General features: G+C 42.4%; 1 protein-coding gene across 1 annotated transcript in view; it reads right to left on the bottom strand.

Moving 5' to 3' along the window:
- ABCA12 (ATP binding cassette subfamily A member 12) overlaps positions 1–26,283 on the bottom strand; it is a 78,160-nt gene that overhangs the window by 48,776 nt on the left and 3,101 nt on the right. The window contains exons 2-10 of the mRNA XM_042822362.1: positions 24,746–24,839; positions 11,437–11,584; positions 8,803–8,891; positions 7,289–7,398; positions 6,370–6,555; positions 5,422–5,600; positions 2,505–2,617; positions 1,404–1,497; positions 15–1,276 (exon numbers count right to left, since the gene is read on the bottom strand). Coding sequence (XP_042678296.1) covers positions 15–1,276; positions 1,404–1,497; positions 2,505–2,617; positions 5,422–5,600; positions 6,370–6,555; positions 7,289–7,398; positions 8,803–8,891; positions 11,437–11,584; positions 24,746–24,839 — 2,275 coding nt within the window. The remainder of the gene's footprint in view (positions 1–14; positions 1,277–1,403; positions 1,498–2,504; positions 2,618–5,421; positions 5,601–6,369; positions 6,556–7,288; positions 7,399–8,802; positions 8,892–11,436; positions 11,585–24,745; positions 24,840–26,283) is intronic.

The raw sequence follows: 26,283 nt of genomic DNA, 5'->3' as shown, positions 1-26,283 counted from the left end.
TGTTCTGGCACTGCTGTCTCTATTCTCCAGAAAAGGGCTCAAGGCTACATGCAAAAACTCCCAGACTTTTGCCTTCAGTGAAGCATTGTGTGGTAAGGAAGACTCACTGAACTCCTGCACTACAAGACGCGTTAAGTTATAGACAGCATTAATCATTTCTTCAGGGGAAGCTTCACTGGCATTTCTGTAGTGGAGGATTTTCATTCCTGTCCTCAGAAGTTCAGAAAATCTCTCGAAGGTTTTGTTGTCAAAATTAAAGAACAGATCTATATATTTTAATTTACTGACATTGTAGTTGAGCTGTAAGTCTTTTAATACATACAAGGTCTTTTGTACGGCTTGAGTGACTAGCGAGATATTGGCTACTTCGGAGTTTTCCCCATCAAACTCTTTAAATACAGCTGCTATAAATTCAGACAGTTGACCAAACTGTTCACTGAAAAGACTATTTGAATTATTAACCAGCTTTTCAAAATGGCTGTGTAATACCTCTAAAAACTGCCCATAGGCTACGATGCCTGTATTGTTCCATTGCATTGATCTCAGCCTTTCAGCAAGGCGCCAATAGCCATTCAGTTCGTGCCACCGCGATTCACCCATGGAGCTTTCTACTTTCCGCATCAGCTCAAAAGCAGGCAGCAGCAGGTAGTCATAACCTATGTTTTCATGTGTCAGTATAAAAAATATCTTTTGCAGAGCTAGGAGTTGGTCTGGAAAGCTTCTGTACGACACAGGTTTAAGAAGATAATCGGAAATCAAAGACGGTATTTCTTCAATTCCAGTGAAACGATCTCTTAAGTCTCCCAGAAATGATGGCATGCTAATGGTGAGTAACGTTTTGAGAGCATTCTCAGTTTGTGCCATACTAAAATTAGAATTATTTAACAAAACCGGATTCCAAATCATTGTAGCTAATTTTAAAGCACCCTGAATTTCTTTCCACTGGGTCATTATATTGAAAATGGAAGTCCCGTTAAAGTTGCTCTGTAATTGCTGTGATGTCAAGTTATAGATTTCATCAATTACATCCTTATTATATTCTTCCTTTAATTTATAATCATGATGTGGATTCATTCCCAGTGCAAGAATTGCGTACAACTTCTGTAATGCTTCATTCTTCAAATTTCTGAATAGATTTAAGCTTTTTAATTCACTTCTATTCATTTTTTTCTCAAAGCCTTTTAAACGATGTAGAGACTTTTGTATGGCTTCTAAATCATCTGAATTAATGGACCTCTTGGAGACTTTTCCACCAATCTCTGGTAGCTTTATTTTTCTGGAGGGAAAAAAAAGAGCATTTTAGTGAATATGAAATCAATGCAAGTGGAAACATGAAGCGATTTAGAGCAAAGATCATAGATTTGAGTTATCTGTAAGTAATATCCCTTTAGTCAATGCCTTACCTCAGAACTTCTTCCAACTCTGCTACTAAAGTCCACTTATCTTTCCAGTTAAAGTGATTACAAATATATCTGATCACCAAACTTTTTTCTTTACCTACAACAAACAGATAAAGGTGATAGTCTGGGCAACTAAGAATAGCTGTTTAGCAAATCTGTCACATAAAATATGCACGTATGCTGTTAGGCTCCTATGATATGACACAAGATCCTAGATAGAACTGTCCCTTCAGGGTGGAAAGTCAGGATCCTACCTGCCATTGCAGAAATGATTTTCTATCTCAGGAACAGTTCTGAGTGCAACAGAGCTCTCCTCCTGATTTAGGACCCCTTTTCTACTATTAACACTATTAACAAATTAACTATTAACTATTAACAAATTGGCCTAATGTCATTACTGGATTTCTCACTGTTCATACAAGGAGACTTTTTACTACCTGCACCTGAGCTTTGGCTGCATAATCTATTTCTGTCAGAGTTAAACTCATCTTGATACCCCTGTGTGGTCCACGCCTCTCCACCCTTCACATCTCCATGTCTTCCCCCACTCGCACTTCATTAATCTGCTTTCTTATTCACCCCAACTTCCACCATCTCCATCAACCAACAAGAATGGATGGCATTTACAGTCTGTCCCTGGCAGCACTTACATGCTGTACCTTTCCCTTGCCCTCTCATGTCACATCAGTTAAGAGCTGGTTGTCTCTGCCTCTACTGTGGAAAGTCTTGGAGTAGAAGAATGGCTACTTTTGACATGTACAAGTCCAGTCTCAATCCCTACTTTGGTATAGCCACAAGTGTTTGACAGAGCTCACAGCTACAGGCAGGTATTGACAACAAAACTTAAGGTAAAAATTACTGCTTCCCATTTCCACTGAGACTGCAACTCATGTTAATTCATCATCTCCTGACAAAACCAACCTTTTTTGCTTTTGCAGTCAAAATGAGGTACTTTATTCACGTTTGTAAAAAGTTGAAAGGAGAATTCATTATGCTGAGCCTTGAACAGTATGCAGTTGGTATGGTTACTTATTAGCCTGCAGTTTGCTTATACTGGGCACCACAGGTTTTCAGTAGAGATATGACTATGTGCAGGAATCTTACCTTGCTCCCAGCAATTCAAGGAATATGGGGGATCTGTAACCCCATTTTGAACAGTTTTGAATCTATCATCAGTAACAGGCGATGTAGAGACACTCTGAGCTGCCAGCACACCACTGAAGGGGGAAAAAAAAAGCACAAGGAAAATAAATAGTGGTTGCAGGTTTATGAGAAGAAATAAAGCAAGTGTTCAGATAGGAAACAGCTGGAGTACAGCCTATGATTCTTAAAACTTCTGATAGAAAAGACAGTGCTCCTATTTTTAAGTATTTGTTTGATCATGCACAAGATACAAAGATAAAGGGCTTCAAAGGGAAATCCTTAGTGGAATATTAGCAGTAATGTGCATATTGCGTTCATTGGAAGCATTTATTCAAAGGGTTATGCAAAATCTATACACCACTTAAATCCTCATAATAGGGCTTAGAAAACACTCAGGTGAAACACCGCCCTTGTGATTCACTGCTGTGGGTGAATCTCCTCCTAACAGAAAGCAAGAGGCAGAGCAGACGAGGCTCCTGAGAGAACAGGCTCCTTGGAGATGGTATTTGCAGATGGAAGAAGCAATCACAAATACATAACTTCTACCACGTCCAATTTTCCTTCTTTCCTCTTCTATATTGCAATAACCAGGCTTTCAGGGAAGCAAGGAATACATGTATATATTTTTTCAGTCTCTGAAAGAACAAGCTGACAATCAGTCATATTGTATTGCAGACAAAGCTGTTTAAAAGATTGCCTGCTCAGTGTGTGCAGGTTACTGAAAACTTCATGGTGATTATTAGTCCCTTTTCCTTCTCCTACATAAAGCGCAGCTCTTCACTCTAGCTGAGGTCACTATGGAATGCATAATCTCTTGCCTGCCCAGAGTTCTACTGATGATGCACACAACACCTAGCTGAGCTGATTCTAGTGGCATGAATATATACATAGTGATTTGTGGGAACAGACTGCTAGTGAGAACAGAGCACCATGGATCTTTTTTCTTCTCATTTAACATAATGCCTCCATGAAGCTTTTGTGGACTTCATGCTCACCGTTTCCATTTTGCAGAGGTGCTTGTTAGCCTTTGTCTAGGAGGTGAAGAAGCTGCTGTTATAAATGACGTATTTAGTTGAGCACCATTTCTTGTCTTCCACATCTTTTTCTTTTTTTTTTTTCTGCTACAAGAAATTCCCTTCACAGCATTTCTTCAGGAGCTCAGAACTGCCTGAGTAAAAGACGTGGCCAGGCTAGCTAGGCTGTTATTTTGTAAGCCTCATTAAAAATACTATTTGTGCAATCCATTTGCAGTAACTCTTTACTCATGTGTTTACACTGCCCCGTGCTAGGCATAAAAGCACTGCAGTCCTGGTGGTGAAATTCTCTGTGCCTCTTTGTTGTGCCTCTGAAAACTTTGCCCAACTCTGCAGTCATGAAGCAAAGCAGAGCAACATAGTAAATATTAATTCCTCCTGGGCACTCAAATGGTGCTAGTTCTCAAGCTTGATACTTCAAGCCAATAAGTGTGAACAAATGCAATAATCCTGCCACTAAAACAGCAGCACAGACAAAACATCGGTGAATACCATTAAAGTCTCACCACAGTGCAACAGACTCCTTTAAGGATAAGGTCGTTATAGCTTACAAATAGTTCTCATGATGCAGAAAAGCAAATTACCTGGATAGAATCACAGAATGACCCAGGTTGGAAGGGACCTCAAGGATCATGAATGTCCAACCCCCCTGCCACAGGCAGGGCCATTAACCTCTCCATTTAATATTAGACCAGGCTGCCCAAGGCCCCATCCAACCTGGCCTGGAACACCTCCAGGGACAGGGCATCCACAGCCTCTCTAGGCAGCCTATTAAGCACCTTACCACTCTCACAGTAATGAACTGACATCCAACCTAAATCTCCCCTCCTTGATACTAGATATACAGGTTTTTAAATGCCTTGGCAACATGCTAGTGATGAAAAGCAAGCTTCTCTAAGCCTGAGTATAATCAGAGTGACCAAGTTTCTACAACCTCTATTGAAATCTTTGCCCAACTGCTCATACGTATAAGAAAAACAAAAATGTCTGAAGACCTTCTGTTGTTCGCTTTCCTCCACATGCTGCAGCAAAAGGAAAGTTCAGAATATTTTCTAGCAAATGCAGTCAGACAGTCAATAGATAGATAGATGATTTGGTACAGATTCCCAATCTCATGGGTGACTCACGTCCATTAGAGGAAAGTGAGAGTTCAGCCCAACGAAAGACCAGAAAGGCATTCTGAGGCTAAGCCCATTTTAGAAGAGTTTTTAACATGCTTCCTACAGACAACACTGAACATTTCAGCACAGTTAATTAATGCAGTTAAGCCTGCTCTGTTTTCTCATAAAACCACTCAGCAAGAACATAACTGGTACTTTCTTAAAGTCAAATGTATTCAAAGCCCTATATGAGAAGAACCAGGATCCCTCCCTCCTCTGCTTTCTTGGGATTCATTTTTGAAGAATAAAACAGCAGCAACTGGTAACTGTTTTCTTTAGAGTGAATTTCTGGCTCCCCTACAAACACTTGAGGTGTTCAGAGCCACTTGAATTTGGCTCTGTTGTTTCTGGGAAGGAAGTGGCTAGCTGCCATTTTGGCAGAACAACTATCCAGCAAAGAGGGCTTTCCTTCAGTGAAAGACAGGGGTATTGCTCACCACTCTTCCTCTATGCATATGGAAGTAGGATGGAAGACAACTAATAGATCATATCAAGCTCCCAATTAAAAAGTGAACAAGAGTCATGGAAAATCAAAGCACTGCTAGCTGCGTTAATGGTGCCATGGCATCGCCCAAATCAATTATGCTTTTAAGTTAATGCTCTTCAAGGTGAAAAATGATGCATCCTTAGTGTTCAGCACAAGCCCATCACCTTTCAGTGCCCCTCCAGGCATTTTATTTTTACCTGCTTGCATTCTGAAGAAAATCAATTATATCTTGGAATTGTGTGCTGCCCTGAAACACATCTGGAGCCAGCAAAAACAGATGCCACAGGGAGGTGTCATTCTGCGCTTGGGAGATGAGCGTTAGAAATGAGACCATTTCGTTGACAAATGCTGCTTGGTACTGTGGGTTGTGTTGCACCTTAAAAAATAACAATGCAAGAAATTATTTAAGCAGAGAAAACCCTGTTGCTAGTGGGTCTTCTTATGTTTTTCAGTCTGTGCTGCACTTTTACACAACTCTACAAACAATGCATTCAAAGGACTCCAGTGACAGGCAGTAACTGAGTGACTGTGCTTTACCTTCACACCTCAGATTGCTCAATAAATTCTCTGTTTAAACAAGCCTTAAAATTCAGAATGTCTTAAACAGTCCAAAGACTAGGAATACAAGAAAAATGAATATCAATCCTCAACTGGCAAAAAATAAGGCATTACCTTTAAAGGATCCATTTGCTTTAATTATATAGCTTCCCCAGCAGCAAGGGCTGCTTCAGTCATGAGTTGTTGGATCAAATGCAGGAGTTACTGGATGAAGTTATATGGCTGGTGTAATACAGGATGAAATTTAGAGCCTCCCTTAGCTTTAAATATTCTTGTTTATGCCACATTCTCACACTGCTCTATCTACTTGTCACTGGGAGAAGCAAATAAAGGCAAGAAACAAAACCTCATGGCATGGTGAGGAGCTCTTAATGGCCACTATTTGGCAGCTGGCTCTCTTTGCCTTTCCCAAAGATCTGTGTGTTTGTGCTAATCCAGTTCACAAAAACTTATGCTGCACGTACTTCAGTATAGAGATGAGCTATTCTGAGCCAGGTGGGGACATGCTGTACCTCCAAAACACCGTGCTCAAGTGTGTGAACTAACACAGCTACTAACAGACATCAGGAAAAAGTCCCAGCACTCACCTGAGACAACTGACTTCTGAACTCCTGGGTAAAGGACTCTAAAAGCGATGAGTCAGTAAAGCAGAACGTCCTGTAGATGTTGGCTGCCATCTTCTCTTCGGTGAGACCAGGAGCCGGTACGTACCGTGACAAGATCTCACACAGAATGACTTTGAGATTTGCTCCCACTGAATACTGCGCCTTGCTCTAGAGGTGTAATGTTCAAGGTTAAAGAAATACTCTACTTGTGATGGCTTTAAGCAATGCTGAGACTTTGTTGGTGTTTTTTTTAAACAGGATAGCAGTGGCATGTGAAAAGCACTATCAGCACAAGTACAAATGCAGAATGTTAGGTGAACAGCATCACTGAAATCCCTGGAAGTCATGCAGATGAACAGGCATGCATGTGTTTACAGGGCTTAATAAAATAAGCAAGCATATTCTACCATTAATAGCAGAAAATGTCCCTAGCATACTGGTGTCTCTCATATGCTACCAAGCTTCAATTACAGAAGATTTATTCTTATATTGATTCAATTACTTACATAATAAACATATAGTACGTGACACCACTGCTTCACTACTGTGAGCAAATACAGAATTCAGTGGCAAAGCCATCTTTAAATTCACATGAAAGAACACCTTAACTCAGGCAAGTTTTGAGGAGAATGCTTCAGGTTACTGCTTGCCAGTTTTGGTCATTCAAAGTATTATGTCCCAAGGCATATGGTTGATCTGGTTTCTACTTAGAGAATAATAAATTTACCACAGAATTTAAAAGTGCATCTACAGTAACTGTCTCCCTCTTCCCAAAATAAAGAAAATTCATGTAATAATGGGGATCCTAAAGAAATAAAGGCCATATGTGGTACATTGAGCTTTTAAGTCTTTACATATAACTATACATAAACGCTCAGATACAGCTACTATACAGACTTACCTTCCCAAAACTAAGGATTCTGTTGAACATGTTGATGCTAGAAGTCAAATTGGATGGTGATGAAATATTCCAGAGTGTGTTTTCTCCATGAGATACCGAATCCCTGAATGCTGCAATAACAGTTTAAAACACTGTATTTTACATAAAGTCTTTTAACCTCTTTGCTACATCATGCTACACGTTAGCTAACTGACTACAGCTCTGGGCATGCCATCATTAATCCATCTCCAAAGGTACAGCCAATGGCACCCTGTAATTATTTAAGATTTTCTTCTGAAGTAATTAAATCCTGGATGACATTGCTTCCTTCTGTAACTTTTTTGAAATTAAATGTATTTAACTATTTGCTTGTGGTTCAATGTTAATTTCCAGCTGTTTTCTCCAGTCCCACAGCTCCCCAACACAGGGAGAGACACAGGCAGCCTAACAAGGAAGCCCACATGAGCTCAAGCCTGTAGCCCCATAAGGGAGAGCTCTCCAGGTACCCTTGGCACCAGTGGGTGACAGTCATTATTCAGGAACAGCTTACACACAGATTTGGAGCACTGCTGCCTGCTACACATGGTGGCACACTGTTAGGTCACCAGCTGATGCACATCAAAGCCAACATTTGCACTCAGCATCCTTTGCAAAGCACACGGCTCCATGAAACCAAAGGAGCTGTGCCAGTTTACATCAGCCAAGACTGTGACTTATGATTTTTATTTTATTTTTTAAATATGAGGTAAAACCGAGTTCTTTCCTGACTGCGGCCATCAACATGAGTTGATAGTTCCTATAAACACTCATTGATTTTTCTTCCTATGCCCCTGTGCTCAGTTCCTTTTGTGTGCCCATGCACCAAGAAGGGAATGCATTGCCAGGAATGCTAATTGGAACGCTGAACGGCTGGGGCAGAACAGTCACAGAATGCAAATCTGTAATCATTCATTTGCTTGTGAGCTCCCTGGCAAAAGGGCTATCCATCATGACGACTTGTAGGCAGTACTAGCCATTACCACAAATAAATAATAACTGTAATGATTTTACTGAAAATTTAAGCCTGAAAGTTCCTTCAGGAAAGAGAAACACGTCAGAGGAGAACAGCACCAGCAATAAATATCCACTGTGGCACGGAAGAAGACTTGTTTGCTGGATAAATGTGATTAAGAGATGCATTTGGAAAAAAAAAATCATAAGGTGTTCATGAACAATTTGTGGGCAGTAAAAAGGCAATATTCCATAAATAGCCAGGTCTTTAATTAATGTCCAAACAGTCTGCAATCTCACATCACTCCTGTGAAGTGTAACAACTTAACCCTGGTTTCCTGGTCAGATTCCAGAATTCTTTTCTACAGACAGTTACTTGTAATTATTCCCAAGAATTTGCACTAATGTCACAGCCTCAGTCACGAGACTGTATAGAATACACAAATCATTTCAGCAGTGCTCTAAGAACTGCATCTGTGTTGAGACAGCTTTGAAAGATCACTCTTTAAAGACCAGGGCTCTGCATACAGCTCTGAGTAACCTACCCAGTGAAGCATTCCTGCTTTTGGGAACCTCAGCACTCCATGGTGATGGATGGTTGTCCTTGGACACTCTAGATGAGCTCCTCTGCTTACTGACAGAAAAAAGAAAAAAGAAAAAAAAAAAAGATACCTGTGAAAACTCAGTTTCTTATGATTAAGCTTGCATTTAACTACAGTGTGACTCAGGATGTGTCTACAGCAGAATTTCATGGTAGCTGTTTTGAAACCTTGGTTGTGTAAATGCTGAGTTCTGTCTAGAAGATTGGTGTGTATTTTGGGAAAGCACACTGCAGTGCTCTTGGATGCTAAGTAGATGGAGGGGATTGCATTCGTGCCTGATACACAAGGACAGCAAGGCCTGACATACACTTTTGGCTGTCTAATCTCAAACCAATTCCCACTTATTTGAAAGAAAGCTTCATTGTATCCCCCACCAATGCTCAACAGAAGAAGCAGTGCAGAATTTCACCACACTGCTGATGAGGATCAGACTGAGCTTGACTGATCAAGGAGTGGCCTTGATGTAAGCTGAAACAGCTCAAAGTTATAACAGCAGGCTGTATGCCGCTACCAAGAAATCCTTCAAGACATCAGGACCTTGCTTCATCCTTCCCTAACATTTCATTTCAGGGGGCAAAACATTGGAAGATGTTGATGTCGAGCTCAGTGTTTGTACTTAGTATCCTTCTATGCAGGGAAACCTCAACTATTTGCACACCTTGGTAAATGCTTCTAGGGGACAGAATGAAGGGTGAGAACCTTGCCTATTTTCTCTGCTGACCACTGAAAAGACACAGTTTTAGGGCAAGTTAGAAAATAGTTTCAGAGGTTTGTAGAATGTGTAGAAAAACCATTCTGGGTCAGCTAAGTATTACAAACTATCTAATGTTAAACAATACATCCAGACAATCAGAGTCACAGCTTAAGACTTTTCCCTTCGTGACAATTTCATCCACCATGATTCTGCTCCTGAGGCAGAGTTGACTCTATACATGCTGGCTCCTGCCCAGTCAACCTGCTGATGAGGTTTCATACTCTACCGTATCCTGGTGAGGTTTGCTGTGCCTAGTTAATTTTTTTTTCAGTTCTGTAGAACATGATGCATTTCTAAAGCTAACCTTGGTAACAGAAGAGGAAGAATATCCACGCACGTGTGTGATACTTCACACAGCTAATTTCTAGCATTGGTAGTGGCCAAGATGCTTATTAATGACTCATGTAACTTGAGCTATACTTTGACTAAATACTTTGATTTTCGCTCAGCAAGAAAACATAGTTATTTCCTAAACAGCTGTAAAGAAATCAAAACCAGAAAGCAATGAGGATTTGTAGCTACTGAAAACCATGGCAAACCTCCAGCTTTGGCACTGCAAGTCCCCATTTCTTTGTTTCAATGCACCAAATTAACCATTGTTTAACACATCCAGGAAAACAGTGACACTGAAGAAGCAAGTGAAGAGCATCCAGTCTTCCCATAGCATTGTTGTGTTCTGCTGTGTGACCTTGATTCACCTATGTAACTTGTTTTCCACATGTTTAATCATCCAGACTCCTTCTAACTAATGGATAGATCCTAACCATTGACTTATCTCTAGAAAAAAAGGAGCCCCGAGGAGGCACCATACCCAGGATCCTATCTGATGGACTCCCTAGTGTAAGACTTGGTGCTCACATTAGTTTTTCACACTCTCAGTCTCTGGCCAGAAGGGATTTTGAGGTTCTGGCACAGCCATTCTGGAGCAACTTGTCACCTAGAAGAAGGATGAGCAACGGCGACCTTGTACATTTTCTGCTCTCATTGACCAGACCTCAGACCTGCATGTTCCCTGGGGACTTGCCAGAATCTGGGAGCCAAAACGTAGAGACAACACTGGCTGGCACACCTCAAAGCAAATGCTTCTTGGCTAGTGCGGGAACATCATTGAGATTGAAATGCCTTCACTGTACATTTCAATTTCAGCAAACCAGCATTCCAACCAAACGTGCTCAGCCAGCTCCACTCTGTAGATCTACGTGCTTACGTGGGGAAAAAATGTTTCACTTTTTCATCCGTTTGCCTATATGTTTAATGGCATGCAGAGAGGACAGCCACTCTGGCTGCCACCTGGAGGCTCTATTGAAAGAGCAGTCTTTCCAGAACAAACATATCTCAGAAACTAAAGCTGTTGGGGAACATTTGCCACTTCCACACTACACATCTTGATCTGATCACTACAGAAGGCAGGTAAACACGCTGGGCTCTTTTGATGCAGTCTTACCAACTAACATCATGTATGACCCAAAACACAATCATGCAATAAATAAATAAATGTAATACACATTTTTCCTCTGATTTCTGAAATCTGGGTAATCAGAAGCATTTTCTTCAATAGTAAAATTCTTACTGTCAAACCCGAAACACAACTGACACATTACCAATAGCTGTCTCTAACGTGAACATTTTTATAACTCCCTGCTTTTCAGCCCATATTCTCATTTCTAAGTGCCCAAATATCTGAAACTCTATTTATTGTAACAGATACCTGATAGATGCCTGTTGTGGACACGCACATGCATACATGCATGGCTGCACCCTCCACCACAAAGCAAATTTTGCTCTACAGCTTGCAACACCCAGGTATATTCAAATTTCCTTACAGTCTGAGAGATGAGATATCATTAAGCCTTGGCAGCAGATCTTCTGGTGTGTATGGTGTGCCTTTACATCTGGCATCTGAATCACACAGCACAGTTTGCAGGAATGGGAAGAAGCCTGCACTAGGAAGGTTTCGGGGTGCGAGATAACCTGAAGGAAGAAGAAGAAAAAACACCATTATTATGATGCAGACATGCATTTTCTTGCCATATGTTTCTCAGTTTCACAGAGGTTCTTTCATTCCACCCTGGCAGCAATCTCTGCCAAATTCCACTAGAAGCCCCTTCTCAACACCAGCAGAGCCATGAAAGGCTATTTAATGAGAAAAGAATCAAGCTATTTGCTAATAACTAGATACCTGTCAATCCCAAAGCAACTGCAGCATTTGTATTTTAAATAAAAGCAGGCATGTGGCCAGAGTAGCTTGAAGTATCTATAAGAGGCATGTTCTCCAAGACTTGGTTTCTGTGCAAAGCCATAAGCTTCAACTTCAAGCCAGGATAATAAAAGAGAACTGCGTCTCAGTTTTTACTGTAGAAAGGAGCAATAGATTCAAGATCAGACAACCTCCTTTACGATTTGTGCAGGCCTGCCCAAAGAAGGGAGCAGAGCAATCTATCACCACTCCCCCCTATGCCTCCTGCTATTGCAGAGCAGCTCCAGTGCCATCTGCTTGGTGACCGGTGATGCAGGCAGCCAGTGCCCAGGGATGAGATGCATGTCCCTGTCTCCCATTTCCAAAAATACCAAGAGGACCTGAGCAGTCAGAGACTTTGGTGCTTTGTGTGCCACTTGCCCCACGCTGCTTACTGCCAGCCCGCAGAGTTCACCAAATGCTTCTCCTCTCAGTGACAAACGCTCTAATAAATCTCAAAACTCTTTTGCTGAATCACAGCAACATATTATTTAAAACAATCATTTGGAAAATTGCCTGGCAAAGGACATGGTGATTATTTCTTCTACGGAATGGAGCCAGATTTACAGAAGGCCTGCAGGCAAGTTTGCGCTAATTGATTACCTTGCTGTTCAGCCTTCAAAGATGACCTACGACTCTTGCCCAGGAGCAGCTTTATCTCCAGCACCTCCAACAAGCACATCCTACATTTGTAGTACATTCATTTGTTATAGCAGTGGTCAAAAATCAGATATTCCCAAAGGAAATGACAGCATTAGATGGAATATCTGGCTGCTAGTCTCCCTGAAGAAGAGACATTTCCCAACTTTCCTCAGGAAGGCTGGTCACAACCCATGGCCATGTAATGTGGTGCTGGTCCCCAGAAATGAGAGGGGTTGTTTAGGCAACAGAATTTTGGGTAGAACTGCAAATACTCATAGTTTAGCATGGGAGTTCACACTGCTTTATATCACGTAGCAATAGGCACACAACTGCAGAGACCTGCAGTGTCAAGCACCCATTTTGGACGTTGCTGTGATTCCTTTGTGCCTCAGCAGAGAACTGCCCAAGAAAACTAAAGAAGAGGCCCCACTGCAGGAGAAAAGCAGAGCTCTACCTGCCTTCCAATGCTTGCTGTATCTTCCACACCACCAGGAGTTACAATGCAGGCTGAGCCAGCTCCCAGTAATTGCAGAGCACCAAGCAGAGTGAAAGATCTCCTTTGTCTCTGCAGGCTGTCCTTCTGGGGTTGAGGCCAAAGGACCAAGCATATGCTATTCCAAAGGTTTTGAAGTGGAAATAAGCCCATTGCCCACGAGGGAAACTGCACGGTAGGGCACCTTCATCTAGAAGCATCCATTTGTGAATATCCCCAACTGCATCTGCGATGTTTGCCCTTTGAGATCACCAATTACAGCCCTGCAAAATGGCCTTCTGCACACCCTGACACTTCTCTTGTCTTCCTTCTGATCTCCTGCACTCTCATTTGCCTTGACAAAAATCGACTCGTACCCCAACCCAAACAGGCACACCACAAAACTCACTTTATCAGCATCTCCATCAAAATACTAGCCCAAAGAACTGGAAAGCTATGAGATTCAGGACAGGGAGCTCAAATACACAAAAGCAGACAGGTAGGAGGGAAAGGGCTATACCTTCTACTGCCATCTGCATCTACCAGCGTATCAGCAATTAAGGGCTAAAGCCTTGTAACTCTTAAGTGGGACAGCAGAGGGAGGAACACAAGCACAACGCCAGGAGTTTGGGAGCACTATTCTTTGCTAGAGAATCCTAGAATGGCCTGGGTTGAAAAGGACCACAATAATCACCCAACCCCCTGCTGTGTGCAGGTCACCAACCAGCAGACCAGGCTGCCCAGAGCCACATCCAGCCTGGCCTTGAATGCCTGCAGGGATGGGGCATCCACAACCTTCTTGGACAACCTGTGCCAGCGCCTCACCACCCTCTGGATGAAAAACTTCCTCCTAATATCCAACCTAAACCTTCCCTGTCTCCATTTAAGACCGTTTCCCCTTCTGCTATCATTACCCACCCCCATAAACAGCAATTCCTTCCCCCTCCTGTTTATATGTTCTCTTCAAGTACTGGAAGGCCACAGTGAGGTCTCTCCAGAGCCTTCCGTTCTCCAAGCTAAACAAGCCCAGTTCCCTCAACCTTTCCCCATAGAAGAGGTGCTCCAGCCCTCTGATCATCTTAGTGGCCCTCCTCTGGACCCACTCTGTGAGCTTCATGTACTTCCTGCTGTAGAGAGATGCAGGATGTTTAAGGAGAAAAATCATACAAGGGATCCCCCTGCAACCAAAGCAGAAGATCCTCTTGTGAGATGTAAGTAGCAATGCTATATTTTAGAATTAGACTCCGAAGCATTACGGTTTGAACAAAATGGAAAAATTAGGCAATCAGTTGCTGTATCACAAGCAAAGCGTCCTGATCCATCAGTGATGAACTGATACAACCCTGCACTGTTTGTGGCACTAAAGCAGGGGAGGTGCCAGAAAAGGCTTCTCTGGAAGAGGCTGAACTCTAACAGCAGTTTGAGAATCAAGGAAGTTTTTCATGAAAGGCCATAGACAGAAAAATGTGAAATGTCCAGGCCAAATTCCCTGCAAGTTCCTCTCATCCTGCAAAGGAGGAAGTTTACCGATGAGAAGGCGAGCCAAGAGATTAACGTGAGTCTTATCCCATCCTCCTCCCTTCCTCCATCCACTCTCTTGTGGCATGGAGCTGTGACTCCATGGAGCCCCATGAGCTGTTCTACCCACACGTACACATCCACTGGCTGTGTCCCACACCCCTGCAAGGATGACCAGGGAGGAAGCTGGCTCCCTCAGGGAGATGTTTATAACCATCTGTCCCTCCCTGGGCCGGGATTTATCCAGTACTTCAAACACGACATAAGCACTAGATACCAAATTTTATTGAAGGAGTTTTGTAAACGCCCTGCAAATCTTGAAGGACAGTTTCAATGGTGATTGTTTTGCAATCTGAAACACAATGCTTACTATCACCATTAATGACCTCTGTCATATTTTCCCTGTAGGGAATGCCTTCAGAAAGCATCTCCATATCCCACTCAAATCTTCTGCAGTGCCAAAGCCAAGGAAAAAGGATTTCCTGTGCACAGCAGACTCCAACTTTATGATCCCATGATAGAGTAGATCCACAACACTTGACATCATTTATCACTGTCACCACCTTTAGCTTTCTATGTTGTATTTTCCAGAAAATCCAGTTACCCTTGGAGGATATTTCTACACTGCCTATGAGCCCCGATGGAGAGATCACTGCAGCACTTGTGCCCCTTAGCTCTGTTGGGACGTGACCTCCACAGGTTTCTTGTCAAATTTATTAGTCTGCAACCAAAACTTGAGCCCAGATCTGTATCTTATTAGTAAAGACTGACTGCTGCGTTTGCTAGCAATGGAAACCCAAGCATAGAGGTATTTTGCTGTCCTCTCTCACTGTGGAGTGCTTTGATTTTCTGCCAGGGTTGAAAGAAAGGCTCTGAATCTGAAGCAAACAAGGCAGGCATCCCAAAGGGCAGAAGAAGCCCAGGGCTCAGCACTGAATGGGCTGGCAGGTTCTCCCTGCTCATTAGCATCTAGCCAGTCTAGTCACATCCTCTAGAGCTGAAAAGAAACAAGGCTTTCATTCTATTGGGAATTCTGGCTTTTCCACGTTTGCTTTCCTTTGGAATAAAATTGAGGAAGTTTATTGCTTTTACTTTCTGGAATGCCCGAGATTCCAACATGCTTCAACAGAAGCAAAACTTCTTGGTTTTTTTTTTCTCAAGTACAGGTGTTTGATACAGTAACGATGAAGAATGTGAAGTTAATGTCATATAAGACAGACAAAAATTACTGTTTCACTACGATCTATGAGATTAATTGAAATTGACTGGAATGTCCAAACCTAAATGAACCACGTTTTACCTTGCCACAGTGATTTTGTTGTCTTCTCACACTGGGGTTTGCACTAGCAGTGTACAGTAATTCTCTGCAAGGAATGAAGCATTTAGCAGAGTGCAGGTAGAATGCAGTGTGTGCAGCCCCTAGCATCACTCACTTCCACTGGAATTCATCAAGTCCGCCTCAAAGAAGGCATTCCTACCCACACCCAGGTAGAAGGTAAAGTCTTGTTTCCACCAGCCAGGGGTCTCTGGTGCAAACCAGCAACCAGGTCGTGGTAGTTCTGCTTTCAGGGCTCGCTACCCAGCTATGCCATCCATCCTGCAAAATCAGACAAAAACTATATCCTGTTTTAATCACATCAAAGATAAGAAATCCCATTATGAATAGCTACTTTCTAAATGAACTGAGGTACATTACCTTTTTTGGATCTTTTCTTAATTTAAAAAGTCCTGCTGAGGTTTTCCCGTTTTCTATCCTCCCATATTTTAGCAATGTCTCTCTACCACTACTTGGGCATGAAAACATTCTCTTGACTTCAGATTTCACATACATTGATACTGTACATACCTTACACATTAAGTCACTGTTTATGACAAAAATCCATACAAATCTCAACTCTCCAACTGGCAAATTAAGAGCAATGATGAGCAAATGACTTCATTAGGATTACTGTGTTCATTCAAAACGTATTCAATCCCTGCTACAGCACACAGTGAGACTTAATAACTGGCACTTTTGGGCAAAGGAAAAGATGGCCAAGAAGTGGTGAGTCAAAGAAGTAAATAACATCTTGATCAGTTACGAAAAGGGTGAGTAAATGATCATTTCTTGCAACAAAGACAATGAAACACGAGGTAGCAGACAAAAGGGAGAGTTGTGGTTTTTTTTTAAACGAGCACCAAAATATTGTGTTATATATTATAAAGCAGACATTCGTTTTAGAACAAATTGGACAAATCCTCCAAAGAAGATATTTCTGTGGCTATTAAAAAGGAATATCTGGATTCAAGCCGTCTACTTTCTGGCTGAAGAAACCTTCAGCTTGTGAAGGCATCTCTGGTGGAAGTCTTGCTCTGTGCTCCACAAGCTCTCTCAGTATGCTCTCTGTGATTCCTGCAAGCTCTCTCAATCATCCCTGAGCAGCAGCAGAGGTCTAACCCAGAGCAGCAATTCTGTCCATCAGCTGTGACTTACAGTTATCTAAGCAGTCACAAAATATACACGGGAAATATTTACTGCTATGGTGTCCTCCTCCCAGCTTTCTAAGCAAAACCTTGGACTAAATTGCGTACATACAGCATTCTCACTTCTCCTCATCTTTCCCACAGTTGCACAGCATTGCTTTAAACTTTATTTCTTCACTTTGCTACACATCCAGAGGCAAAAAGACAAAGAACAAGCCTCTTTCATGACATGATGACTGCAACCATTCCTCTTTAACCACACACAATTGTTGTTTCCAGCTATCTTTTGTAGATAGCCTTATGATAATGCCAGCAGCCTTGATATCTCTCCGAAGTTGAAGCCTGACAATCAAACCCATGGGATAACATGAATTGTGAAGCAGGGTTGTGTATTTTTATGCATGTGGAGAATGAGACAAATAGCTGGCCGGCCTATCCTTTCATCTACAGAAAGAGAATACTGAATTGCTATGGTGCTTGTACTGATGCGACACTGCGTGAAAAATTCATGTGCTCTGAAACTGATGTCTCACCACGAACCTGAAAAAAAGGATCTATGTGTTCTTAGAGATCTTGGAATGAGAGCTGTGGTGAGAGCAGGACAAGGAGGCAAAGGACTCCCAGTCAAGCAGGTCCTGAGCCTTTCCTCTTTCACATCTGCAAGAGCAACGCCCTCAGAAATCCCAGAGTTATTGGGGAAAAAAAAAGGGTGAGGACAGTAAGTGCTACAGTTCCTAGCAGTACAGCTCAAATCTTGTTCAGTGTGTCTAAAGCCCGTGGCATAGCAGCGATTAGCCCTACTGATTTTAACGCGATTACTCATGCTTCAGGTTAAACGTGCACTTAAGAGTTGCTCTGGGTCAGAGCTAATGGTTTGATATTGCACTCCCTCTCTACCTAGACTGCCTTTCGTATGACAAAGCTCGTTTTTAAAACCACTGCAGAGCTAACAGGTGATTTCTTTCACCCTATTTCTGACCAACCAGCAGAACTGCCATTTACCTCTCTGCAATTTCCCCTGCTAAACTGACAGCACCGGAAGAAAACATTCCCTTGAGTTAACCTTAAAGTTGCAAGACACCAAGCACCTTCAGCATCTGTCATAGTGGGGTCACTCTTGCTCCTCTGAGAGCCTCCATCACTGCATGTGAGCACAGGCTTCTGGCAGCTGGGCCCAACACCACACGTGTCATTACGATGAGCTGGTGTTAGCCCAAGTCTCCCTGGCACTGAATAGGTGCATTCCTCCTCTGCCTTGCTGTTAGCCATTAAGCAATGTCACGCTTGGCCATCTTTCCCTCAGCTCTAAATGGAGTTATTTTCATTTCCTCCATGCAAATCATAATGTAACCAAAGGATGCTGTGAGTTGCTATTATGCATGCACCAGTCCACCTCTCTACCACACAGCTTACCCTCATTCACAAGTTGTACACCCATGACCCAGCTCCTGTTCTTCCCACCAGGCCTCCATTCAGCTTTCCAGAAGCCCAGGGGGGCTAAGTGAGACTCAAGAACTTGAATTTTTCATCCTCATGCCACTGGCATTTATGCTTTCTCGAGTGTCCCAATAACACAATGTCCTCAGTTGTCTGCCTACAACAGCGAGATGGAACAAGCAGACACTGCAAGGCTCCTCCCTGTGTTGGTGGCTTCAATGGAGGAAGCATCTCATTGCCCAATTCTTCCCTCTAGCAAATAATAAGACCAGCCCAGAGCAGACAGCAACTGCTTCCATGCTCATTAAGACTAGGCAAGCTAGTTTTGCTTGCCCACAGACCTTGGCCTTCCACCCCTTCATTTAATAAATTAGAAATCAGCCCTTGACTACGAATGCATTGGGTTCATATACTGCACAGGGAGATAATAAAGAGCAGAGCATAAAAATTGAAATGAGTGGGAGAAGCAGCAGATGTGAAGGAAGGAGAAAGAACTTCCAAACCCAACACAAAGGAGAAAGGAATAGCGATGGAGACCTTCTAAGAGGCACGGATGTAGAAATGACAGAGGTTATGTCTGCACTGCAGGGCAAAGCTGATGGAGACACACAGAAGCTTCTCTCTTTCAATGGTGAATGTCTTCAGCTAGCCTCCAGAGTCCGTGTTTAGATTCTTTAAAGAAATATGCTCTCATTTCCAGAAACACAGACCTCAGCAACTGCTAATTTCAGTGCAATCCAAATTCCTCGGCACCTTTGGAAAAATACTTCTGTGTTTCTAGGTCCCAGCACCTGGATACAGGTGCTTCAGGAAGCCCATCAGAATTAAGTGACTGCCCCAAGGCCTTCTTATAATACAGTGAGGAGAAAAAAATCCAGGGAACTCAGGAATTTCCAGCTCCAAATCTAAACATCCTCCAGTTGCACTTTACAAGGCAAAAGCCTGTACAAAGAAACAGTACAACCCAGAGAAGAGAAGGCTACAGAGAGTCCTCACTGTTACCTTCAGTACATATAAAGGGGGCTTACGAGAGAAAAAAAATGGAGAAAGACTTTTCCCCAGGGCCTGTAGTGACCAGGCAAAGGGTTAGCAATTTTAAACTGACATCAAGTAGATTTAAAGATGAAGTTGGTGAGACACTGGAACAAGTTCCCAGGAGATGCTGTAGATGCCCTGTTGTTGGAACATTCCTAAGGCAGACGGGGGCTGTGAACAACGTGGTTTAGTGGAAGGTGTAAATGTCAGCGGCAGGGCTGATGGAACCAGATGGTCTTTTAAGGTCCCTTCCAACCCAAACCATTCTGGGATTCTTGATTAGAAACATCACCAGTACCTAAAGGGAGCCTATAAACAGGAGTGATGTCAACTCTTTGAAAGGGCAGATAACAGCAGGACAAGGGGAAATGCTTTGAAGTTGAGGGAGGGAAGATTTAGGTTGGATGTCATAGGGAAGTTCTGTACTAGGAGAGTGGTGAGGTGCTGGAACAGCTGCCCAGAGGGCTGTGGGTGCTCCGTCCATCCCTGGAGGTGTTCAAGGCCAGGTTGGATGGGGCCCTGGGCAGCTTGTCCAGTATTAAATGGGGAGGTTGGTGTCCCTGCATGTGGCAGGGGGGTTGGAGATTCATGATCTTTGAGGTCCCTACCAACCCTAGCCATGCTGTTAGTCTGTGATCACAGCAATTTGTTCAGGCTAACCTAAATAAAAGGACACTTGTGGAGAGATCTGAAGAGACTATTCTTCTAATCACACTGAAGTCAAGCACAGACAAAACTGGCATTGAGTTGTCTAGACAAGGGCAGATAGAAAATGATAGACAAGAATCACAGAATCCTAGAATGGCTTGTGTTGAAAAGAACCACAATGCTCATCTAGTTTCAACCCCCTGCTATGTGCAGGGTTACCAACCACCAGACCAGACTGCACAGAGCCACATCCAGCCTGGCCTTGAAAGACTGCAGGGATGGGGCATCCACAGCCTCCTTGGGCAAAGAGAACTTTCCCAACAACTTAAGACAGCAGTGCAAAGCACACCGAGGAATGGGACTGCAGGCAAATGGTGAAGCAGAGTGGTGGGAGTCTGATGTGTGCTTCTCTGTATATAGAGTAGGCTGAACTCTTAGGGTGGATCATACCTTACATAAATACCCATGACTTATCCAAATGAATGGAGTGGCCTGTGTAGTCACCATATCCTGACTACCTATAATTACCATGGGAACCTATTAATTTTTCCATACTACCCAGTGAAGTCACAGAAGGAGAGACTGGTGGAGCACTTGGTTACTGAGTCTATCAGAAATATCTGAGTGAATGCAATTCATCATGCAGGCATCTCTCCATGGAGGTGATGAAATCTGGGTGAGAATTCTGGGCAGAAATGAAGGGTAAAACATCCTTTGCCAAGAGGAGGAAAGGAGTTCCCTGGCATTAGGAACTTGGTATTTTTTCAGACTGGACCCAAGAGCAAGGCTTCTTTTCATGAAGAAGGAAAAATATTTGTGAACGAGGCACAGCTTTTGTAGACCGTGCCTAACTTTCACCCTTGGATAGCAGAGGGAGTCTAACAGGAGAGCAAAGCCTTATCCTCTTCTCAGCACTGAAAAAGCAAGATTTCAGAATGAGTGGGCAACTAACCACATCCAAGAGAGCTTCTATGGAGAACGAGGATGAGGTCAAAGTGACAGGAGGGGAAAGAAGGAGAACAGAAAAGGAAGAAAGCGGGCGGGTAGGGTGTGACAGGGCTAGTTAAAGCAAGGAGCATAATTGGGCTTCCCTATAGACTGAGTGGGTTGTGCCCTGAGGGACAGATGGTATCTCTCACACAATTCCCATACTTTGCAAAAACCTGTAGTGATGTAAAGGGATGTAAAGGGACTTTTGTCCCTACTCACTCTAGAAAACAGGTGATACAGACACAAAAGACTGGAAGATACTTCAGACCCCATTCACAGGCTTAAACGCAGAGCTTCCTACCACACACACTCCGCACGGTGCAACCCAGTGTCTTCCAGCAAATACATCGACTGCAACAAAAGGTCAACAGACACAACTTCAACGTGCACAAAGGGTTGGGTAAAACTGTTTGGTGAGACTCTAGATCACCACAGGAGCTGAGTATGCAGAGAAACAAATCCCCATTTTCTTCTGATATTAATTTCTGCTGACCAGGAAATACATCACTGAACAAATACGTAGGAATAAGAGCGGGTTGGGTTCTTCTTTTGTTTGTTTCTTTTTTAAGATACTAGGTGCTTTAATCACAAAGCAAATTGGATTCCAGCTTCCTACTCGACCTCAGTTCTCAGTGTTCCTACAGGTGATTGACTGGTGATGTTTATTTGGCGTGTCATTTCTCTTTTGAGCTCAGCCCACTGCTGGATCCCATTGCATTAGGTGCTACACAAACAAAGGAAAGCAAGTGACTTGCACTTTCAAGAAGCTCTTGCCACTTGTTCATTCTTGATGGATATTTGCTAGGTAATTTCCCAAAATAAGCCATTAAATGTGTATTAGACATACTTCAGGAGAACTCATCTCAAATTGGAGCTAATTTAATTGAGCAAATAATAGATTTCATGATATTTCTGTGGCCATGAATATATGAGATGGGTTAGATCTTAGATTTAGATTTTCTGTGTGGTTATGTAAAGTTCCAAAACTCAGCATCTGAGCAGCTTATTCTATCTCTGTGTCGTTGATTCTCTGCTTCCTGACTTCTGTCTGCCTGCAATAATCTCTTGACAGCAGGATTGGAAACTGCTTCTTGCCACCACTTACTGATTGTGCCATTAAACTTGCCACTGGAATTTGGTATAGAGTGGATCTAATTCCTGTTGAATATAAACCCCACCTGTAATCATTTTCCTATGTGTCCACCCACATTGTTTTTGTTTGTTTCCTGTCAGAAAAGACAGCTCCCAAATGATTTCTCTTGGTTTCAAGAGAAAAGTTGATACATTTTTCTAGTTGTCAAAAATAAAGAGGGTAATCTTCAAGTGGGTATTCTTATTTGACTAGAAAAACAGCAGGAAACAGCTGTTCAATTCCCAAGTTAATGTTCTTCTTCATCCCCCTTGGATTTCTAGATGGCTTCTAAATAACATGGATCACAGGAGCATGCAACAACTATTAACAACTTTTCCAGCCCAAAACCTCCATTGCAATAGAGTTCCTGTCATCTACTTCAGATAGAAAGACTACTCAGATGCTGAGATTTGCCCCAAAATAAAATCCATCCATGCAGGGAAAGAGAACAAGTCCAAAGATGCTGACCAGTCTCCCCTTTCCTGCGGAGAACCACCGATGAAAATACTTGCTGCTCCTAGGAACATTCCTTCCAATGCAATAATTCACAGATGTAATCCCCCAGAGCAAACATAAATACACACTCAAATTAATAGCCATGTGCAGAAATGAATAAATATTTTACCATCCAGCTGGCACTCTCAACATTGGCCTTATCTGATCTCTCAGGGACAGGAAGTACAACCACTGGAGCCACGTGTAAGGAATGCCATTTCCACACTTGGCCAAAACTGCAGTTCTCGCTAAGTACATGTCCTGTCCTGCCTTCTCCAACTGGTTCAAGGGGATTTGGGCAGAACATAAGGTAAGTAAAAAGCCCAAAGAGGCCTTTCACTGGCAGCAGATGGGCTTAGGGTTAAAAGTCCAGCCTAACACACAAAGAATGTCCTTCTCTGTTTAAGACTTTGCGAAATTTATAGGAAGTCCCTTATTCTAACTCTCCATCATTGCTTACAAATTACATAAACAAATTTCTAGCCTGAGTAGGCTGCAAGCTCTCTGAGAAAAGGGCTATCCTAATTGCATATCTAGTGTTTATTACCGTGTGGCCTTTTTTCATACATCACTCTGAAGCTCAGAAACACTTCTAATCAGAGAACTGCACATTATTAACCAAGTTGGAACATTTCCAGTGCACACAGAAATCTCTCAAACACATTTTACCCATCTGATAGCTACAAACAAACACTAGAAGCCAACTGCTTGTCCAACTGCTTGTCCTTGCTGTTGTCAGTCTGTCTCTCCAGTCTGTATCAGCATCCTTGCCTCAAATACAAACGTCCTGCATTCCCATGACATTACTTTGTTCTTGTGCACTCAATGTCAGTCTGATGCTGGTTAGCCATGGTGGTGCCTCTCCTATGTATCAGGTGTAGCAAAACTTTTAATAAGGGCAATTTGAAGGCCTACTCTCACCCTGTGCTGGGAAAATGTGGCTGTCAGTAATAGCTCTCTGTACAAGGATGTAACTTAGCAAACTAGATGTGAAATGTGAAGCACGAATCTTGCATGTTCTTTTAGTGCCTCTGCAACTGATGTTGAGGGATGTCTCTAATGTGAAGGGAGTACAGCTCTGTAACTGATTTTTCCCAACACAAAGGTAGGCTATTGCTAAAAAGAGGGACCAGGTCATCCAACCAGTCCCTTCCCCTTCCCCTTGGGTATGCACTTGTTGAGGCCACAATGAGCAGAACCAGGGATTAGATTAAAACCAGAATTAACATTGTGGAAAGGAAAAAGACTTCCAACTGGATAAACTCCTTGCTATTTTTTTTTTTTACCATGTAATTTCATAAACAAACATAGCCAGGGTTGAGAGCAAGACAGCACTGCTTCTTCCAGTGGTAACAGGCACCCACTGAACTCAGTGTAAATTTTTCAGAGAAGATTCAAGTGGACTCAAACTCTGCGATACAGACACAGTTCTCCTGACTGAGGAAGCAAAGCATGCAAGTGAAAACCAGCATGTGTAAACTCTTCATCCATTTAAGCACTATCAACTATCCACACACCGACCAGCTGCTCTTTGGCTTGCTAGTAAAGGTTCACATGCATCATCATGTCCCTGGAGCCAAAGAAGTTATCACTTTTCTGCTGAGCCCTAGCAGTAACTGCCTAAATAGGTGCTTTTTCCTTTAGCAAACGAAAGGTGAATCTTTCACGATGAGCACACTGTTTTTACTGTGTTTTCTTTACCCTAGTTGAATCCTATACCCTTACTCATTTTACTGAATAAGAATGCCCTCAGCTGTTCTCTTGTCCCTCAATTTATCAAGTAGGTTTATACTGCTGCTACAACAGCAGTATCTGAGTGCATCTTGATGAGACAGTTCTGTAAAGTTGTTTTCTAATTATGAAACTAATTTGAAAGAAACATAAATATAAACAACCTCAGAGGAACACTGACACTTTATTTACAGCATGCTTCATACCAGGAAATCTCCACTGGAAGCTGCAGAGAGCCGAATTTACAAAAGTAACAAAAAACATCAAATTAACACATCAGTCATCGAAATGAGAGCTAATCCCCAAAGAGATAAAAGCAAACCAGTTACTTACAGTTTGGCTGTGGTTCTGGAGGGAATTTGAGACGGATGATAGCCAAGATTATGAAAACAACCACAGGCCAGGAAATTAAAATGAACGACCATACCTATAAAACAGCAATGAAAATATATTGGTTATGTTTGTTGTATTGATGCGTCCCAGGGCTTGTCTAGAATGCACAAGTTCCACCCTAAATGAGTTATAGCATATACTGTAAATAATGCCTGTCTTGGAACACATATTACTAAAACTCAGGTATTATCTATACGGGAGAAAAACCACATAAGATTGTAAGAGCAAATGACAAGACTGAAAATAACACAAGCTTCCCTGTGTTTCGGTTTGGCTGTTGATGCATTTTGTACTGATTTGAGACACTGCTATGTAATAGTAAAAGCATCCTGAGGTGTACAAGACCTTTGGATGCAATGGTCACAAAATTTAACAGCAAAAATGAAAAAGGTTGGTTTTGCTTTCAGTAAAGATGTCTTTAATTTGACTCACTATTCCTCAGAAGTCATTTGACATACAAATGACAAGGTTACTTTTTTCCAAAGGCTTTCACAATCCTTCACAAACAGCAGAGCCAAAAGAAAGAGAATTTTCATAGTATTTGTTTACAAAACAGTGAAGGAAGGGGTTTATTACAGAGCTGTGAAACCAATCAGTTGGAGAAATCCCATCCAAACACTGGCAACCTGTCACTCCTCATGCGAGCTTCTGACCACACAACCTAACTCCCTGGTTCCATCCCACTGCCAAATTGTAGCAATTTATGCAGATGAGCTGAGATAAGAGAGAAATGATGCAAAACCAGCATGGCACGTTGGAAAAAAAAAAAGATCTCTTGTCTTTGACACAAGGGTAGCCCATTTCAATGGATGAGAATAAAGAAAATAGAATCTGCTAACCATCCAGTGTAATAAGTCAATGTAAGTACAAGGCCCAAAGTCAGTATTAAAACCTTGGTGTTTCGTAAGCTAGGAAAATGCAATTCTTCAAATAATTAACTGCTTCTGCACTAGCTGGCTAGCTTGGTACTGTGGTTAGTGGATTTGAGTTTCCCATTCATTTGTACAGCTCCGAGTGCCCTGTGCTGTGAAATTGCTGTGCTATCTTCATGCCAATTTCTGAAACTCCAAAGATGCCTTTCTTCAAAATCATCCCATTTCGCAGCACTGCGTTGCTGTTTCTTTCAGATCAGCACATATTACTCCACACCGTTTTTCCAAAGGTAATTCCAAGCCCATAATAATGTCTTCATTTCCTGTAGCACTTCTTAGAAGGTAAAAAACAAACAGACAGACAAGTCCTGGAGAGTGACGAGCTTAAAGATGCTTGTTTTACAGCAAGTCCTTCCATACCACCCCTTGATGACATGACAGCCACAGAAGTGGGAACAGGATTCGTGCCCCAAACCAGGGAACTGACAAATGTCAAACCACCTCCTAAAACACCCTTTTAGAGGAAGTCTTCCTCAAATTTCAGCATTCAGAAAGCAGCTTTTAGCTTCTACAGACACTACTCTATTTTCTTTGTATGTACTCTAT

The sequence above is a fragment of the Centrocercus urophasianus genome, unplaced genomic scaffold, assembly GCF_019232065.1.
Source record: "Centrocercus urophasianus isolate 14NV4802_14NV808 unplaced genomic scaffold, USGS_Curo_1.0 seq_20, whole genome shotgun sequence".
NCBI classification, from domain to species: domain Eukaryota; kingdom Metazoa; phylum Chordata; class Aves; order Galliformes; family Phasianidae; genus Centrocercus; species Centrocercus urophasianus.
This window is presented reverse-complemented; position numbering and strand designations above follow the sequence as displayed.